Source organism: Andrographis paniculata, unplaced genomic scaffold (assembly GCF_009805555.1).
Source record: "Andrographis paniculata isolate CXL003 unplaced genomic scaffold, ASM980555v1 Contig30END, whole genome shotgun sequence".
In the NCBI taxonomy this organism is placed as follows: Eukaryota; Viridiplantae; Streptophyta; class Magnoliopsida; order Lamiales; family Acanthaceae; genus Andrographis; species Andrographis paniculata.
In genome coordinates this window covers 371,527-390,966 of record NW_026137563.1, presented here as the reverse complement: position 1 = coordinate 390,966, position 19,440 = coordinate 371,527, and the positions used below count along the sequence as shown (strand labels likewise).

Genomic DNA, 19,440 nt, shown 5'->3' with positions numbered 1-19,440 from the left:
ATATAAAAAAAAATCTTCGATTTTATGTATATATAATAATATTTTTTAAAAATTTAAATAAAATTAAGATGTTTTAATATTAACGTATAATTTATTTTACTAAATAAAAAATAATTTTTTTTAAATAGAATATATAAATTAGCAAAAGTAATATTTTGAGTACGGACGGTGGAAATATATGTATGAATATGCAAATATAAGTAATGTAACTAACTTTTATATTATACGTCAAAAAGGGAATTTTTGTGGGACACATATGTTGCAATTATTTCATAAGTTAATAAAGAGAACAATTAGTGCAGTTTGACTCATTTTGTCTTGAATTTGATATCAATAAACGTACTTATCAATCAATTAAATAATCGATTAATTAAACTATTTTGGTAAATTAAATAATAGTATTAGGATAAGTTTAATATAGATTTCAAAATGCACGTGGCAAGCATGCGCCTTCCTTCCCCTGCCCCACCAGTCACAATCAATGTTGTGTGTAATACCTAATCCAATTATTTATTACCGTCGTTTTTTTTTAATCTATTTATTAATTACTCTATTTATCCAACTTAATTTAATTTGTCTATTATTTTTATTTTTGTTTATTCAATATAATTTATTTTTTAAATATAATTAAATTTTTTAATTTTTTTTTTAATTAAACTAATCAATTCGTCTCAAAAAGATGTATTATGGGAAGTTAGCACAAGAATTAAAGAATAACAATATAATGTAATATAAATAACTAAAATGTCATTGTTTTTTTAAAAAATTTAAAGAGTATGTTAGAGTAATAATTATGGATTGTTTGAAAAAGTACGAATAATTTTGTTATAAAGTGGGGACCACGATTATTAAATAAGGAAACATTACAATTGTTTTGGGATGGACGAAAATAGAAAAACAAGATAACTTTTTTTGGGCGGAGGGAATATATAATTATTTTAATATTTAATTTATAATTATTTTTACTAATACATACAATATACAATTTAAGTGAGATCAAAAATAGTACGCGCTCTGTCCCAGATATTTTGGGCTTATTACCGTAGACACAAAAATTTAGATAAAGTATAAATTAGTAGGTAATTAAAAAGTGTATTAATAAAAATAATTATAAAAAATTTAAGATAATTAAATAATTTAATTAAAATTTAAAAAATTTTAAATTTTAAATTTTAAAATGTGATTTAAATGCATAATTATATTTCCAAAATAGAAAAAACAAATTACGTGAGACGGACGAAAAATATAAAATATGGACAAATTATGTGGAATAGGAGAGAGTAGTATAATAAATGGTTCGTACGTCCAGTGTTTTTATTTTGTTTTTCAACTTTATTTTTACTACGAAGTAAGTATCGAATAATCCATATTATGTGACTGATAAAGCATAGAATACGTTGTGTGTGGCTGCATTAATAATTCGGGTGTGTTTGTTGGGGCTTTGATAATTGTATGATGCGATATAAATAGATATAATATTAATTTTTAGTATAATATAAAAAATAAAACACAAGTGTTTGATTTGATAATATTTTTTTAAAAAAAATTGAATAAATAGTAAAATTTTGAGAAAATCTTTGTGACAAAGCTTGAAATTCATGAATATATATTACTATGTAAATAAAAATAAATTGTATTTAATTAATAAACAATAGAATATGTGATGATAGATGGTCCAATAACCATCTAGTAGATGAGACATTGTTGTCTAATTTAATTTCAGATTGACAATAATATGTGTATTATTTATTTCTTCTTGAAATGTTTTACAACCACATGAAATTTTCAATTGATGATTAAATTTTATATGCCATGACTTGAAAGTTTAGAATTTGTATATTTGACTCTGGATTTGTTCACTTAAGCGTATTTTTCAATTGAGATTTTCAAAAATTAATAATAAATAATATAAAATAATTTTTATAAAATTATAAAATAAAATAAAAATCAAAATACTCATTATAGGAAGTCAAAAAATCTAAATATTCAACTTAAAATAATATATTTTTATATTTGACATAATTTCTCATTACACACAGTAATTTTAAATAATGTAAAAACACTTTTGCTCTTTTTTATTTTTTTGGTATAAAGTATGCTTTGAAAAATATACACTTATAATACCATACCCCTCATGTTTTTTTTTTTTTCAAAAAAATAATTATTTAAATTTAATATTTTATAAGATTATATATATATTTATACAAAATTATGATATTTAACCGTTAAAAAAAAATTTACAATCTCCATGAATAATAATTGGGCCTGTTTCTGTTGGGCTTGGCCCGTTTACCTAATGTTGGGCTTTGGCCCTATTAGTACTAACCGGGCTAATAGGCTTATTATAAAAACATTCTCTCAATTCCGCGTAATTTGGTCATTTTATTTGGGTGTGAAGATTAAAATTTTATATTTTAAATTTATAACATAAAAGTGAAGCATTTCGTTTGAAGAATTTTACCAAAATTCTACTATTCATTCAAAATTTTTTTTCAAAAAACATCAAATTAAACACCTATTTTTTATTTTTTATATTATACTAAAAAATCAATTTTACATTCAAAACATCACATCAACACCTATTTATATCACATCATACAACTATTGAGATTCAAAATTTTTACTGTTCAAATTCCAACTCAAAATTCCAACTCAAAATCCAAACACCCAAGCAAACACACCCTAAAAAGAAAAACACAAGTATTATGATAAGTTTATTAAAAATTGATAAAACATGTGATGAGATATATAAAAAAGAAACAAACCTATTATTAATTATTAAAATATACTGTAAATAATAAAATTAAAAGTAGTTAAATTATTTATTTTATCTATGTCAAGTTATTAGTTTTTATGTTTTATATTTCATTTCAATTTATATTTTTAAAAGAATTATAGATCTTAATTATATTTTATTTTTTAAATTTATAATTAAATTAATTATTATTTTTATTTTAATATATATTTATTTGTATTATAATAATATAATTATTTTTACTATTATATAAATAGAAAGACGACCTTTTAGCACTATGACGTGCCAAAAAGTTTATTCAAATGCACTAGCTCACAAAACCTCAAAATTTCAGTAGCTAGCGCAAACGCATTTATGTATTTTTTATCATTATTATTAGTATTATTATTTATATAATTTGTTTAATTATAATTTAAAATAAATTTAAAATAAAATGTTATTTTGAAATTAAATAAAATAACTTATATTAATCTTAAACTGAAAAAAAAAAATCCATAATTTGCATAAAATAATAAATAATTATTCAGATAAAAATAATATTCAAAAGAAATTATTAATGGAAAATGGAAAAGCAGTTCCCGCGCCTGATGATGAGTGGTGATTGGAGAATTTCCGCGACGAATTCTGTCCCAATTTCGAACCCTAATCTGAACTGAAATTCCTTGGGGCACCCTGCTGGAGGTAGACTGACTATCGGAGCTTGAAGATGGCGGCCAAGGTTTTCAAGGGGGCAAATGTATTCATGTCTCGGAACCTCGTTCCGCCGGAGCTCTTCGACGCGCTTCACGACGCCTTGAAGCTGAACGGCGCCGAAATCTTCCTCTGCTGCGACCCGTCGCGCAATGGGCCCAACGATTACCACGTCATCTCCTCCTCAGTGCATGTACTACTGAGCTACGCTCAAGAATCTGTGCCCTCTTTTGAACAATTTCGTATTGAAGCTGAAATGGGGTTTACTTTGGTGGTTGTTGGTTGCTTAATATTAGGGCTTTGTTTTGCAGGAAAAGTTTGAGAGCCTTCGCTCAAAAGGATGTAAAATGATCGGTATATTTCTGATATTTATACATTTTAATTTCTTTTGGTAGCTACTGCATTTTGGAACTTGATTAGTTAAATAGAGGGGTTGCATCTAGGGATGCAAGAAGCTCTGATCTCACCAACTGTATGTATACTTACATTCACATTAGTAGAATAACGTTGTTAAAACTTAAAACAACTAGGTTTTTAACTTGTAGAAGACAGTCTAATGAAGAGATGACTGATAAGAAGGTGGGTTATTGGACATATAGTTAAGGAGAAACAAAAGCTGCAATCATCTGGGGAACCCAATATGTATATGCCTTGTTCAATTCATTGATGATAACTCCACAAGCTAAAAATTAAGCATCATGACAGATAACTATGAGTTATGTGTCTGGAGCCATGTTAGCTATAAGTCTAATTACAAAGCTAAAATACCAGATAATGCAATCTGGTTCCAGTCTTAAATTCTAATGACCAAATCTCATACTCAAAAAAATGAAATGACAGTTATTTTTAGTGATTGACTCATGCATTAAGAACTCAGATTTTGAATCTTCTTTGATGAAGAATTACGCTGTGTGATGTCTGCCAATTATACTATAGGTTTATTTTTCGTATCTTTAGATTGGTTATCTGAACAGATTTCTTGCTATTCCAATGTGGTTTTTAAGTATATTCATAACATCCAGATTGCCCTTATGACGTAATTAGTCAGTGTCTATAATTGTTTCTTAGTGGATTGATTTAAATCATGGAGACATATTAAATGCTTTTGATTTCAATTTTCATCTTTTGTTTGGTAAAATGTAACCATTAAACTGGTTTAATATGGGCAATATTTTGTTTATGGTTGATATTTTCTTGTAGCTAGGTCCACAGTGTGTGTTGACCTGTTCCAAAGAACACAGAGTACTGCCAAATCAGGGTTTCACATGTTGCCTTGCGATGGATGGCGTCAACATACTTGCATCTGGTTTTGAGAAGGACGAAAAAGTATGGTACTTGTGAGATATCAAACTTAGGGTTGACTTAAGAACTTTCATTTTGTAGTCTTCTGACCATAAATTACAACTTAGGATGATTATGGATAAGCTTAATTCTTGTACCGCAACTTATTTCTTCTATTAATAGTTTCTCTGAATATGCATGACATTCTCTAGAATTGCATTGATTAGGATAGAAAATCTGGATCACACTTACTGAACATGAAAATGGTTATATCTTTGATGTTTATTTTTTTAGATTTTATCAGATAAAATATGTGTAGTCCTTCTGAAAAAGATAGGGGTTCAATCCAGTTAAAATTTATGATGCCACACTATCTAAGGAGTATTTACTCTTGTTTTCATACATTTCATGCTTGGTGAACTCTTGATCAACCATCATTCATGATTTCAGCTGCAGCAGTTGTTTCAATTTGAACAACTTCCTTGTCAAGTCCTAAATGTTATGTCTTAAACTCTTTTTTTACCCTATAGCCTTTGGGGTGTTGACAGGGGAAAGTTGACATTCCACATTTATTGTCGTAGTGATTTTTTCAAGTATGCCATTTGTGTATGCACTAGAGGAGAGCAGAGCTTGTAATGTGAAATACAAGCCTTTGAAATATACTATATTTGGATGGTACATCAGCAAATATGTTAGAGAGCGTGTAATAATGCATCCTTAAGGGTTTTTATTTTTTCAGTATACTCCATGTGCTTTCTAGGTAAGAAAGTCATTTTCTTTCATTAGAAACATTTACCACATGCAATTTGGTCTTAGATAATTACTTATCTGGGACTCTCACTTATTTCACCATTTTCTGATTGCATTTCTGTGGGATTCTTGAAGGTTGAAATTTCCAAGATGGTTACTGCAATGGGAGGAGTCTTGCTTGCAAAAGCATCGTCAGATGTCAATTTTGTTATTGTGAAGAATGTTTTAGCGCAAAAATACAAGGTTTTCATTTTGTTATTTATCTCAAACAATTAAAGATTCCTTGATGCATGTCTGTAAGACTTAAAGAGGAAATCAGTATATCACATCTTCAAGTAATCATGCTTGATAAATTAATATTCTTTGGATCACAACCTTCCCTCCAAACAATTTTTATACTTCTCATTTCTGTGTATTATACACTTCTGCAGTGGGCTCTAAACAATCTGAAAAAACCTATTGTTACACAAAATTGGCTCTCCCAGTGCTGGAAAGAGCATCGGGTGGTTCCTCAGGATGCCTACAGGGTTCTCCCTTTTTCTGGATTGATTATATGCGTTAGTGGAATTCCTGCAGGTTTGCGCTTCTGTTGTTATGCCTTTTCTTTTGATTGAATCAACAAAGATTTTTTCTGAGGATTGCCTTTCTTGATGGTTAGATGAGCGCAAGGAAATTGAGAAGCTGGCTGTGCAACATGGTGGCAGTTATTCAGGAGAGCTAACCAAGCGGTGTACACATTTGATCTGTGATATATCCTTTATGTTTTCTTTATTCAATGGATATTGGATGGCAATTAACACAATTGTTTTCTGTCTGACATGACCAATTTCAAAGTCAGAATTCTGGTGTCAGTTTTCTGATTACTTCTTGTTTGTTTCTATTTTACTCTTTACATGATAGAATTTGTATTTGTTGCTTTGTTTGATACCTGGTGTGGTTGATTTGTACTTATGTTGCTTAGTGTAGTATTTTTTACTTGCAGGTAATTTAGCTTTAACCATAATGATATCCTCCTTTTTTTTTCAATCACTTGCTGCCTTCTTATTATTTAATTTCACTCTTCAGACAGTGTTGCTGTGGCTTGAAGTGTCACTTCGCTGCTTTTATCAATTTCCTGTTCTACTTGGCCTTTTTTGTGAAGATGTTACCTCTTCTATTTATTTATTGCATGCAAACTATGCTAATATTGCATTTTTTACTTGAGGATAGTTTTTGACTTGGGTGTAATGACTGTCCTCGTCTATACTTGTTTTATATTTGAATTTCATTAGTTTTATCCTAGCATGCTCATCATAATATGTGGAACATTGTTATCCTTAATTTGTCATAAGCCCCTGAAGGTGACAAATATAAGGTTGCAAAGAGATGGGGGCACATCTCCATAGTTACCAGGAAATGGTTCCATCAATCAATTGCCAGAAAAGGTAAAATTTCGTAGTGCGAGAAATTTCTGCTCGTATTTCTACTATTATACAGTTTCTTTTTACTTGAGTAGTTTGCTCGTGATTCCTGATTTGGTTGATATCTCTTCCTTCTCATGTTATTGTTGTCTGTTTCTTTGCCACCTGGTTGAACAGCATGCCTTAATGAGGAGTCCTATCCAGTTCAAGGTGGTTTGACACCTTCGATGAGTACAAAAACAATGGAGCAGCATAGTCAAGGCAAGGGGATCAGAAATCCGCAGCATAGCTCTTCATCTATGGCCACTGCCCTTGATATGGAGCCTTCCTTTTTGGTTCAGGATACAGAATCTGATCTTGAATATTCCATGCCAAATATCTATCCTACATTTGCTGAGTCTCCTCAGTCACCTAAAGAGGGAACTAATCCACCTTGTGATAAGCCAAAATCTGATTTAGATTGTGATCCTTGTGTTGCTGATGATTCACAAAGTGAGGATGATGCTCTGTACCTATCTGAGTGTAGAATTCTACTCGTAGGCTTTGATGCTTCTGCACTACGGAAGCTGGTTGACATGGTTCGTCGAGGTGGTGGGTCTCGATACACGTCCTTCAGTGAAAAATTGACACATGTTCTAGTTGGAAATCCCAGTGACAAGTAAGACCCTTTATCATTATAGCAGTTTCATGTAAAGAATTTCCAGCCTCTGTTCTCGAAATCATTTTGGACTACCAAAGGGGAACATGCACATATTTTATCTTACATATTTTTGCATATGGATTATGGATGGGTTTCTATTAGAGTAACTTAAAGTCTTAAATATGCGACAAATACTGATATATAATGTACAGAAATCTCTTCCTCCTGCTTTTGGAATAAGTTGAATCTATCTTATGGCTCCTTGGTGATTGTGTGTCTGATATTTTATACTTTTGGAAATGTCCTAAAGACTTAAAATAATAATAATAATAATAATAATACAAATAAAATAAGATGTTTTATGTTTTTGCTAATCAGGATTGACTATGATTGTGTGTCTGATATTTTATACTTTTGCAAGTGTCCTAAAGACTTAAATAATAATACTAATAATAAAATAAATAAATAAAATAAAATTTTTTATGTTTTTGCTAATCAGGATTGCTTATGAATATGTTTTTATGATCATACATCCTCAGCAGTTGCTGCTAATGTGTCTCCTACCAATGATTGTTGTGGGTGGCTTGTCTAATTGATAATGTCTTTGCAACATATGATAAGCTGAGTATTGTATTGATATTGTCTGTCTTGCTAATATATATTTGTTTTTTCATCTCATGCACAATAGGATGCAAGATGCAATAGTAACTCAATTTCACAAATAGATTAATCTTTATTTTTTTGATGTAGTATTATTAGTTAGCTAGACAGGGTTTATGCTTTTTGCACATTTTACTTCTTGGGTTCTTTAGTCTCCTTTGAAGGACCGGTATGTTACTTTTAAATTTGTCAATTATATAGTTAGATACCTTGGACCCAGTAACTTGTGGTTAGCATACTATCAACAATCATAAGTTACCAAAATCCATTCAAGTCTAAGATTATGAATCAAGTAAATAGTGATTTTTCTATAACATCGTAAATGATTCTGCAGTGAACTCAAAGAAATAAGGAGCCTCGCAGCCCTTGGGGTTACATACGTGGTTAAAACAACATGGCTTGAAGAATGCACCCAGAAAAAGAAAGAAGTTCCTGTACTCAAATGTCACATTGCTTATGATGTACTACTCCCAAAAGGTGAAAATTTAGTTTTACTATTTTGCTTGTATTTAGCTCTTGGACAGGTAATTGTTGGATATGCGGCCATTAATTGCCCTATATGGATTGAACCTGCATTCTAACTGACTATGTTTGCTTTATATTATTTGTAGATCCTGTAATCTTAAAAAAAACCACTACAACAAGCATGATTGGTGTCAAGCAGGGGAAGTCATCTGCTTCTCAGTCTGTTAGCAACAAGGAAAACGGAAATTTTCAATCAGAAGCTTTATGTAGTAAGCATAAAAAGTGGAAATGTTCATCCCTACAAGCAACTCACCAAACATGCTTCTCAAAACCTGTTTATGTTTATAGATTTGAAAGATGAATCCAAGACAACTTTGCAAAGTGGAGTGAGCACTGAGATTACTGCTTTAAAGCCTTCGATGGTATTTAAAGGGATGCTCTTCCGTTTTTCAAGCACTTTTCCTGAAGAACAAGTGAGCTACTCTGTTTTGTTAATTCTAAAGTTATTTTAATGCCAGCTTTCACTTCATGCCTGTCTAAATCCTGAAGGCTGAAACTACGTTAGAGTTTACATTTTTATGCCACCAAACTAATATCTCATTTTTGTTGCGGAAGCCTGATAAGATACTTGATCCAACAGTTCCATCATGCTTTAAGTGATAATGCTAATAAGACTTAGTTTTCTGATCTTTAAAATCACTTCACTATGACATGACCATTTATTAAAAACCCTTTGGGAGGATTAAATAGGGCAGGATGGGAGGAATTCTGGCACTACGATTTCCAAGTGACTAACATGTATTAGCAGGAGTTTCACAATGCTACGGATCCATGGGCAGAGGATCTAATTAACCAGCAGTTTTTGCCTTGTGGCTGATGACAACTGAAAATGTCTTTTTAAATTATTATTACAAAGTGAAGTTCTGTAACACTTTGTTAATCTTGTAGTTGTAGCCTATTGATGTTCTAGAAAGTAGGCTACTTCTGCTGTAGTTTTTCTTGTATTGTCTCAGAATACTTGTATGTTAATTTACCTCAATATACTCCTTTTCTGTAAAAGATGAATTTAGTCCACCAACATGGCAACATGTATCACTAAGGTTTTGGTTTTCTTTTGGCTTCTATATTCTTTTTGTTCTAGTGCTACTCCTAACAAAAATTTTCATTTTCCTGTTTCAGAGATCTGAAATTGTGTTGTGGGTTAATCAAGGAGGTGGAGAAGTTATTATAGATCAAAATGAAAACAATGTGAACTTCATTGTTGAGCGTCATGGTGTGCCCTGTCTGACAAATAATTTTGGGAGTACATACATAACCACTCATTGGATTTATTCTTGTCTAGAGGTAGTTTTCTATTACTAAATCCTGCCTGTGTATAAGCTCCATTAGTTGAAAACATCAAAACACAGATTCCATTGTGAGGCTCTGTTTATCCCATAACAACCTGTTTTTCTAGTTTAATAACTACATCTTTGTTTTGCTCAAAATCTTGCTTATAATGAAATAACTGTGGAGTGCCGGGATAACATGTAATTCATGGGAAGTGCTTTATTTTATCAATTTTTTTGCATTGGGGTGAGCAAGTTGCCGAACTTCTCTAGGATTTTGCCATTATTCCTCGTTTTATAAATATGCTGATTGTAAGGTTGTCCTTTACTTTATCTGTTTTACTTGTTCTGGCGCATGCCTGCAATTGTGAGAGTTTGGATTGTACATCTGAATAATCTTTATGTTTCACTGAGGTTTTGATATGTTCTCAAATACATTTTCATTACATATATATATTATAATTTCTACACTATTAACAATTTCTGTTTTTGTTATATGCCTCTCAAATGTTATTATACACATTTAGTATATGAATTCTGAGTGGCACATGCATCAATATGCTTAGTGAGTGAGTGTGCTTGCCCAAGTTCACGGAAATTATACAATAATCTAGTTGATGTTTTCCTATACATTTATAAACGTCAAGATTTATTTTAATGTCTTGTTTGAAGGATGGCTGTATGCTGGATGTTAGCAGTCACATTCTCTACTCTCCACTGTCTTGTCAAGTTCCTTTACCCGGATTTGAAAGACATTGCCTGTGTGTTTCAATGTATGACAAGAAAGAAAAACAGCTATTAAGAAATTTGTGCTATGTTCTTGGAGTGAAGTTTGTCGAAACACTGAAGAGGAAGAAAGTCACCCATCTATTATGCAAATTTACTCATGGCGAAAAATACGCAGCTGCCTGTAAATGGGGAATACCTGTAGCTACAGCTGAGTGGCTATATGAATGTGTCAAGCAGGTAATTTCTTCATTTTTATTTTGTATCGGTTTCATTTCCGAGTCTCTTGCATATACTCACTGCTGACACTGTTACAGAACAAGGTTGTTGATTCACAAGGATTTCACCCTAAAGAACCTACACCACAAGACCAAGAAGCTGGATTACATTTTGTGAGCCAATTTACCACTCAATCTGCTACGGCAACATCTGCAGACAATGCCTCCCAGAATCCAAGTCTGTTTCAGGGTCTGGGAAACATGCAAACCGTTGCTTCCATGGGGTGTGTCACAAGAGATGACAACAGTAATGTGAGTAGTGGTAGTAAACGAAAAAGGCTTTCGGGAACTGAAAATGTAAAGCATCCGCTACCATGTGTCTATGCTGCTGAAATTTCTTTAAATAAAAGCCCTTCAGAGAAGAGTTTTTCTGATAATGGTAGAGAAACTTCTATGGCTCCTGATGTTGCTGCAGCTATAGAAGATTTGTTGGAGCAGACAAGAAAGGTAAAATGCCGACCTATCATTTTCTTATAAAACAGCTGCTGCATTTTTCTCACATTTCCACTGGTCCTTGACTAGATCCAAGATCGGAAGCCTGAGGAGACAACTGTCTGCCATGAGAATGTAACCTGCAAGTTTGCTTGAATTTTTTATTTCTGTAAGTCAAAGTTTTGCCCATTGAATATTCTTTTCCTTTATTTGAAACAGTTTTTGTCCTCTACTTCCACAATGCTTGCTCAAAGGCATGTTGATCCCCTACCTGATCCAGGGGAGCCATCTAAACATTGGACGACCAGGTAACTACCATGTCCTGGTATTCTGATTCTTTTTTTGCCCATTGATAAATGAGAATTAATTGTCATTGTTCTGGAAACATGATCAAAGCACAGATATAATAAAAAAAACTTAAGGAAACCACTAGCTAGTTTTTCTGTTTCCCAACTTCACACCTTCTCAACTACTCCGTCGTTCAAATTTGTGCTAAAAAATGCAATTTAATCTCTTAACAGCACGAATCTTTGCTGTAGTGCACATTCAAACCCACACACACGCACATATATATTATATCTGAAGATAGCACAACAGTTTATCTCATTCTAGTAAGTAGACTTGTCATACAGATTGCAGAATGGTTTCCTGCTCGTTTACATAGGAAATCAACTTAGGCTGTATGTAGCCGGAAATGGAAGTTCTCAATCTTACTTCACCAACCAAATTTGAATGCTGCTTATTTTAGATAATCCCACTGTGCCTGGATTGATCAATGAGCCATATATCTATCCTCACATTCCTAAAGAAACAAATATCTATATATAAATATATGTATGTATACTTATTTAGCATCTTCTTCCAAGTTCCCAACTTGATGGAGAAATTTTCTTTATTTCAGGTTGGACAAAAAGAACGATGATCCTTCTACAGACACTGCTGCTCGGGGAATCTATGATGGTTTTAGTGAAACGCAAACTGATTCTCAGGTTTCTCTGCTTACATTTCTATTATGTCGTAACCTTTGCTCCCTGGAATTTATGATGCATGTGGTCATGTACAGTCTTTACCGGTCTCATGGGGAAGCAAAGTTCCAATTTAAATCAGGATGTGTACAACTTTTGTATGAGCCCAATTTAGTATTTGACATTTTCTATGTCTGCTTATCCGAGCTTTACTTGCAGGTTGTCGGTTATGAGGAGGATTTATCCGGCAGACAAATGATTATTGATAGAGTTCGTACGAGGAGCAGTATGGCTTAATACCTTTCATCTGTTGGTACCACTTGTTTCAAATCACCCCAGAAGCAATCGATGAGATTGAATCCAAGAACCCAATGTCCTTCGGCTCAAATGTTACCTGCTTCATGATGTACATGATTGTGCAGCGCATAAATTGTCGAAAGCACCTGAAGGATTAAACTGTAAGGTTGTCTAATACAGTATGGCTTTAACTTCTATGGGATCATATCATACTTTCTTTTGGCAAAAATGTAAAAATGTTGAAAGAATCATGTAGTTAGATAAATCTGCTATGAATTTGATATTATGATATGTACTAGACATTGCTTTTTGTTGTGTATTTTGGAACAAAATAATTTGAATTTAAGTAATATTTAATTTTAATGTAAACCATTATTGTCATATTTCAAATAGAAATGTATTTTAAATAAAAATAAATGTTAGATTTGTTATACAAGTAAATGTTTTGGTCATATGTAAATTTTTATTTTTATTTTTTCACGCACACACTTCCGATTGAACTCGGGTCATAGCTCCGTGCAGTTACTGATATATAATACTTGGTGGTAAAAAAGTATATGCATCCACAGAAATACTAATAATCAGGTATTTAAAATAATTGATAACTGGGGGGGAAAATCTACACAATTTTACTATTTAAACTCAATTTCACTAATACATATATATATATATATATTATAATACATCACATTAAAAGAACACTAGGATGATAATTAAATTGAGCTCAATATGCTAAATATATATATATATATATATAATTTTCCCTAAACAAGCGGTAGAAGAATAACACATTCTATTTCTCTACATTGTGAAATTTAAAAATTCCGAAGTACATCGCAAACATAGCAACACTAGGCTCCAATTTAATTACCAAAACTTTCTTACTGCAGCCACAAAATCGACTCCCGCCACCACCGCTGCTGCATCCACGCTTACCATCGACAATTCGCCTGACCAAGACTTGCGTGGCTTCCAGAGGCAGATAGATTGATTAACTCTGAATCTCCAAGCGAACATTGATAACATTACCCTAAATGATAAATTAGTGTTAGAGATTCTCAATCGGTGGTCCTATTGCTGTTTGTAGAAGAGGACGTAAGCTCTGTCGTGCAACACTTGGTTTGTGCTGATTGCAGCAACTGATGCATCATCGAACCGCAACCACTGGCCATTTGGGTAACGAACATCGGCAGTGTAGTGCCCTTTTGATGCTTCTCTTCCGTGGTGAGTTACTGTCGAAACAAGTTCATACTTTCGCCCCTGTACATTTGAACAGATCATGTGAGGAGGGATACAGAGTGTTTGCTTTATTTGTGTGGAAAGTGGATATACGAAGAGTTTTTGTGACATAAATTTTGTACAGACAAGTTTGGTTCTCAATAATATATTTTTGAAATGTAAACAAAAGTTACCATGACACTCTAATGCTCTATTCAATACTTTAAATTATAAAACAAGCGATATGGACAGAAAGCCGGTAAGATTCAAACAGTAAAGCCTGCTGCAAATATTGTCCATCAGGAGAAATAAAATCCATAATTATATGATACCTTCCCAAGTCCCAACTAATGATCTGTATTAGGAAGCACAAGTAAATCATGAAGAGGGCAACATTACCTCCACTCCAGAAGAAACAAGCAAATCACGGCTCAAAACCAGTTCGAGAGGGAAGTGTACAGGCTTATGCAATTTGGTGCTCCCATGGCTGCTGTAGCCAAATCGCATCAGATGTAAGATCATTATCTTTGGAAGTGCCTGAATTTTGACAGATTTTCGGGCAGCAACAACCCCTGCCTGAAATTCCATAAGATAGCATCATCATTAGAGACTGCTGTTTATAGTCAACTAGTGGGAATATTAACCTACATTAGCACCAGGGAACATTTATATCACCGATATCTCCTGATCTGAATTCCAAATTCATCTCGCTTGAAAGTATCCAACCCAAGAGAATTTATCTGACGATTCAAACTACATCTAAATACTGTAAATAATTCCTCAATCTAATACATTTAAAATATGCAAAATTTATTGGTTGGCGTCGGGGGTGTGAGGCAGCTTTACTTGGCCAACCTCTTTAAACTAGCAAGTAATTTAATTCAATAAACCTATACAAAGAAAGAAGTCCCTGCAGTCTAATTATTTTTAATACTTCCGTCAAAAAGTAACTTCTGCAATATATCACAGTTTCTTACAGCAGCAGGAAAGATTTGTTGCTAAATCAATCAGAACAACCAATCTTGGTATCAAGTGTTTCTTCAAATAATAAAAATCCAATTCAAAATGAAAGAATCAATATTTCATTATCAAGGATCAAAATATGAAGCTAGCGGGAACAAATTTCTTCAGAAGAGATTCGAAGAACAACAGGAAATTAGCATCAGTAAGAACATTGATATGCCATTTCTACCTTTCCAGCTGTTGATGCTCTGTACTCATCAAGTGTTTCTGGTGCAGAGAACACACGAAGGGCATCTTCAATAGTTCGAATAACTTCATGAGAGATCTCCAGATGAAGCAACAAAAATGGCTGAACGGTTGCAGAGGCTTTGTTTCCTGCATATAAGAAGACATTAATTATTTATAGTATTATATTCCGTTCATGATATATCCAAAATTTTGAGCCACTAATGATACAACACCAATTCAGGCTCAAAGCATAGGAATGCAGTTCTTATTGCCTGCATGTCTTATATAACCAACATACATACCAGTTTAGACGAAAGTTATCATCAACTAGACATCTCATGGTTTGCCAACCAGATGATTGACGACAAGTCTCATTAAATTGCATTTGGTATTTAGAATTTTAGCTTTAATTCTAGAAGGATATCTATGTAGGTCAATTAAATAGATGTAGCGAATTCATATAAGGTCTTCACTCTTCATACTTATTTCTTGAATTACTATAGTTATATTCATGGGTCAGATTCATTACATCTTACTGAGCAGATTCTACAAGAACAAAAATTCATTATAAATTCATGATAAGTACCTCTAGCCTTCACAACACTTCGCAGTTGTCCACCGAAAATTGAACTGAGCTCAGAAGGAACAAAACTCTGTGTTCTAGTCACAGCAGATTTATTCTTTGGTCCAACTGTTTCCCACTCATCATCTTCTGCTGTGGAAACCAGGGAGGATGTATTCATCCCATCCAACTGGGATTGACCTTGAAGCTTTAGTAATTCATCATGCATTTGATCCATAATAAAACTTAGAAACTCTTGTGCATCCTCTTGTCTATGTAGAAAAAGAAAATGTATGATTTTTTAAAATTTTCTATAGAAGAATATAAGTAAGAAAAAACAATGATCCAAAAAAGCATCATTCACAAGCAGGTTTAACTATAATTTCAAAAAAGATAAATAGGCAATTGCCCTCTAATGCCGACATTATTGTAAATCCATGGGACATTAGAGTGACTGAAATTTTAACAGAAACAACATAGAACAAGCTGCAACGAGAATATATACATGCCTAAAAAAGCTGTCATCTGAAAGGAAACTAAGAAACATAAGTAAGAATTAACAGACCTTGGCCTTCCTGAAATGCTACTCAATACATCTGGAGTAAATTTTCTTAACACACCTTCAAACATGGTAGGTCTCAAGGGCCTGCCAGTTTCAAGGACAGCTTTATCTTTCTTCTTTTCATATGTTTCACTGACTGCATCAAATTCGCCAATGAACTCAGCAAATGCAGCTAATGTAGGGCAGCCAGCCTGAAAACAAAAGTTGATATGCTCGCATAATTTACATTTGCATATAAAGGATTGATCAAATTATAACTGATTAATAGTATTAAAAAAAATAGAGTATGGAGATATTTGCATTTAGAAAAGACAAACCTTTGGAATGTTGCAATGTCTTAGTCCTTTCAAAAGATGAACAAATGGAGAGCAGGACAAAAGTGCCTGTAATGTGGCATTGAGAAAACACAAATTTCCGGAGTTGACCAAGCCCCGAGGTAAAAGATCTCGAGTATCTAAAATGGGCACATCCGTCTTTGACTGAGCCTCCTTATGAGGCACTGCAACTGTGGATTCGCTGATTGTGCCATTGAATTTTGCACCTTCATAATTCAAAAGCTCAGAGGTTGGTATTTCATCTGATACATTTAATGCATAAAAACCGATCCCATCAGTTACTTCTTGTTCTTTGTGATGAGAAGGACTGTAGTTGTTACTTTTCCCATTCTCTAACAAAGTGTGTGTGGAATGGGTAGTTGATTTCCCACTTAAGTTCTTATTGTCTTTATGGATAACAGATTTGAGATCATCTCCGGGTCCATTAGGAAAAGCAACATTTGAGTCAAAAACAGCACTAAAACTGCCAAATGCCAGTTCTGGTCCAAGCTTTGGGGGATCGGCATCTAATTCTTTCTCTTCACAAGGCTTTTGGGTATTTGTAACTGACTGGTTTAGCAATGAACGGGTTTCGTCCTCGGAGAATGACCCAAAAAGTAAGACCTGCAGAGATAAGATTTAAGGCATTCAGTAGTTCTTTAACCTCATTATTCCACTCTTCAACATGTGGCGCATTCAACAAACTTTCGATCATATTAGTCAACGTGTTCCAAAACATTCAGCACTGATCACATAACATTCTACATTTAGTTGGCCAAACAATATCAAAAACCTCTATTCGTCCTATAAGGAAACAAAATTAAGTTTCAAAAGGAGTTCTCGTCCATTGCAAATTCAACGAATGAAGATTAACACACATAGAGAAATAAGGAAAAACGCCAATTTCAAAACAAAAACTCATCAAGAGACTCTACAGTAGAAAAAACACAAAACCCATAAAAGAACAGAGCACTGCCTAAGTGGAAGTAGTTCGACATAACTGGATAAGATTCTTAACAGAATGTGATGCCTGTAGCCAAAACTGCTATTAATCAACAACCTTTTTAACAATAATATCTCACTTCACACCAACATCAGACTGCCCACAAGTAATAAAGCCAAAATTCTATCTTAACAATCAACAACAATAAAGAGCACGCACATAAAGCAATAGCCCAAATACCAAACAGTAAATCATCACCCGCACAAAAATTTAAGAAACGGCAATCTTATATATCCATAACTGAATTAACAACATACACACCTTAGCAGGGTCACCCATGGCCAGAAAGCAGTTAATGCAACAACCCGTCAATAATGAAGGTAGAACGCGCCGGGAATATGAAATAAAGAAGATACGGTAACCTGCCGGAAAAACAATAAATTAAGAAAATCCCTGAAGCTTTGACAGGGAAACGAGTCGTATACGAAATTGAGCGAGGGAACGAGACGATTGAAGAGAATAATATGGTTTGGGGAATGGGACATGGATCGGAAAATTGGCGTGCGGAGATTGAGATTGGATGTGGAATATGATTGGATTGGATTTTGGGAGAAGTGCTGCAGTGCAGTGGTAGGGAGGGTTTGAATTGAATAGCCCTTTCGGTTTGGGCAGCAACAACAGCAGTTTCAGTTTCAGCTTCAGTTTAGGTTTAGGTTTAGGTTTAGGTTTAGGTTTTACATAGCAGACTGGTTTCTTCTTTGATTGTTTTGCTTGTCCACTTAATTTGTTTCTATTCGTTAGTTCCACATAATATATATATTTTTTTAAAATAAAAAAATTAATTATATATTTTAATTATATTTTAAAATTTATAATTTATAATTTTTTAAATTTTAATTAAATTATTTATTTATATTAATTTATAATTATTTTTATTAAATAATAATAATTTTTTAATAGTTATATTTTATCTAAATTCTTATATTTCGGTAACATATTCTAGAAGGGAGGAAGTACCTTTTTAATCTATTAAAATTACATTCATACACAATTCATTAAATAATTTTATTACAGTATTTACTTTATTACCATCAGATTTATTTATTTATTTATGTGAAACAATATGAATAATTACGATCATGTAGCAAATAGTCGATAATCACTCTATACAACAATTATTTTTAAAATATTTTCTACATATATTATATTATGAATCTTAAATGATTATTTAAATATATTGTGTGGATCATCCGTAGGGTGCGTTTGTTTTGTTTTTTAATATTTTTTTAGAAAAAATATATTTAAAAAAAAATTGTTATAAAAACAAAGCAGTAGTAGGACCTATGACATTAGTATGAGAATTGAACCTATGACATTATAATTATAAGTAAACTAGATGATCTAAACATTAGATTAGGGGTGAGCAAAATATCTGAAATCCGAAAATTCAATCCGAATTAAATCGAAATTTAAAATTTAGTTCGGATTTTTCGGATTGGATCGGATTGAATTTTTAACAAATTTCGGATTTTCGAATCGGATCGGATCGGTATACTTAAAATTCGAACCAATCCGAAATCTGAAATATAATATTTTAATATATTTTATTATTATATATATTTAATATTTTATTAGAAAATTTTATATTTTAATATAAAAAACTCAAATTTATTAATTATATTTTAATATATTTTAATTTTTATATATTATATATATTTAATATTATAAAATAATAATAAAATATAAAAGAATTTAAAATTTTTTAAAAAATAATAAAAATACTTAGAATTTCGGATTTTTCGGTTTGGTTCGGATTTTTTAGTTCGGATTACAGATTTTCAGATTTCGAATTTCGGTTATTTCGGTTCGGTTCGAATTGTATTTTTCAAAAATTTCGAATTTTCGCATCGATTTGAATTTGACAAAATTCCGAATATCCACCCCTATATTAGCTTACACTCTCATTTTAAAGATAAATTATTT

General features: G+C 32.3%; 2 protein-coding genes across 3 annotated transcripts; one reads left to right on the top strand and one right to left on the bottom strand.

Moving 5' to 3' along the window:
• The first annotated feature begins 3,330 nt into the window (after positions 1 to 3,330).
• Positions 3,331 to 13,016, top strand: LOC127246914 (uncharacterized). 2 transcript variants are annotated; one of them, XM_051268565.1, is made up of 18 exons: positions 3,331 to 3,638; positions 3,757 to 3,799; positions 4,650 to 4,771; positions 5,612 to 5,719; positions 5,908 to 6,052; positions 6,135 to 6,226; positions 6,807 to 6,900; positions 7,054 to 7,534; positions 8,511 to 8,653; positions 8,788 to 8,910; positions 8,990 to 9,114; positions 9,821 to 9,985; positions 10,642 to 10,935; positions 11,013 to 11,420; positions 11,496 to 11,540; positions 11,625 to 11,713; positions 12,307 to 12,394; positions 12,590 to 13,016. In XM_051268565.1, exons 1-18 carry the CDS (start codon positions 3,462 to 3,464, stop codon positions 12,665 to 12,667), a joined length of 2,820 nt encoding a protein of 939 aa, XP_051124522.1. In that variant the 5' UTR covers positions 3,331 to 3,461; the 3' UTR covers positions 12,668 to 13,016. The 2 variants fall into 2 exon arrangements, with proteins under 2 accessions (XP_051124522.1, XP_051124524.1); XM_051268567.1 differs by having other exon boundaries at positions 3,564 to 3,638; positions 4,646 to 4,771; positions 12,590 to 13,014.
• Positions 13,017 to 13,277: 261 nt separating this feature from the next.
• Positions 13,278 to 18,221, bottom strand: LOC127246783 (ubiquitin carboxyl-terminal hydrolase 24). Its single transcript, XM_051268336.1, has 7 exons — positions 17,779 to 18,221; positions 16,518 to 17,138; positions 16,204 to 16,391; positions 15,663 to 15,910; positions 15,078 to 15,223; positions 14,285 to 14,461; positions 13,278 to 13,927 (listed from the first exon to the last, which is right to left on the bottom strand). The coding sequence occupies exons 1-7, from the start codon at positions 17,794 to 17,796 to the stop codon at positions 13,739 to 13,741; spliced, it is 1,587 nt and encodes a 528-aa protein (XP_051124293.1). The 5' UTR covers positions 17,797 to 18,221; the 3' UTR covers positions 13,278 to 13,738.
• Between the last annotated feature and the right edge of the window lie 1,219 nt (positions 18,222 to 19,440).